Source organism: Cystoisospora suis (genome assembly GCF_002600585.1).
Source record: "Cystoisospora suis strain Wien I chromosome Unknown contig_474, whole genome shotgun sequence".
Lineage (NCBI taxonomy): Eukaryota > Apicomplexa > Conoidasida > Eucoccidiorida > Sarcocystidae > Cystoisospora > Cystoisospora suis.
Genome location: NW_027153275.1, coordinates 20,858 through 21,244, shown reverse-complemented (window position 1 = coordinate 21,244; position 387 = coordinate 20,858). Strand labels below are relative to the sequence as shown.

Here is a 387-nt window from a genome sequence, read left to right as displayed (position 1 = left end):
CTCTTTCTTCTCTTTCTCTTGTTTGCGTTTTTCTTCACTCGATCTCGCAAATACACACGTCACATGAGAAGATCGGAAAGAATGAAGACGAGAGAGGAAAGATTGCATGCACACTCGTGAGTTTTTTCTTGTCTCTGCTATTTCCTCTTCTTTTCCGTCATCTTATTCTTTTTCTTCATCTTCTTTCTATCAACAAGGAGACACGGAGAGGTAGAGAGACCTAGGCTGCTTAGACAAGATCTATCGATCGACCGTTCGTACAAGGGAGAAGAGGAGGGCAGTAGCTTACTTCATTCCTGGGAAGGTCTTTCGGTATGTATCAGCAGTAAAGCTCGAATTGAAGAGAAGTAAATCACACCGAGCTGAAAGGAAAGAAAGAAAGACGCA

The 387-nt window shown here is 42.6% G+C and overlaps 1 protein-coding gene across 1 annotated transcript in view; it reads right to left on the bottom strand.

The window, feature by feature from the left end:
* The window catches only part of CSUI_001186 (group 1 family protein), a 13,294-nt gene that overhangs the window by 7,082 nt on the left and 5,825 nt on the right, over positions 1 to 387 (bottom strand). Inside the window, exon 5 of the mRNA XM_068061392.1 lies at positions 290 to 362. Within this exon, the coding sequence (XP_067926633.1) occupies positions 290 to 362 (73 nt within the window). The remainder of the gene's footprint in view (positions 1 to 289; positions 363 to 387) is intronic.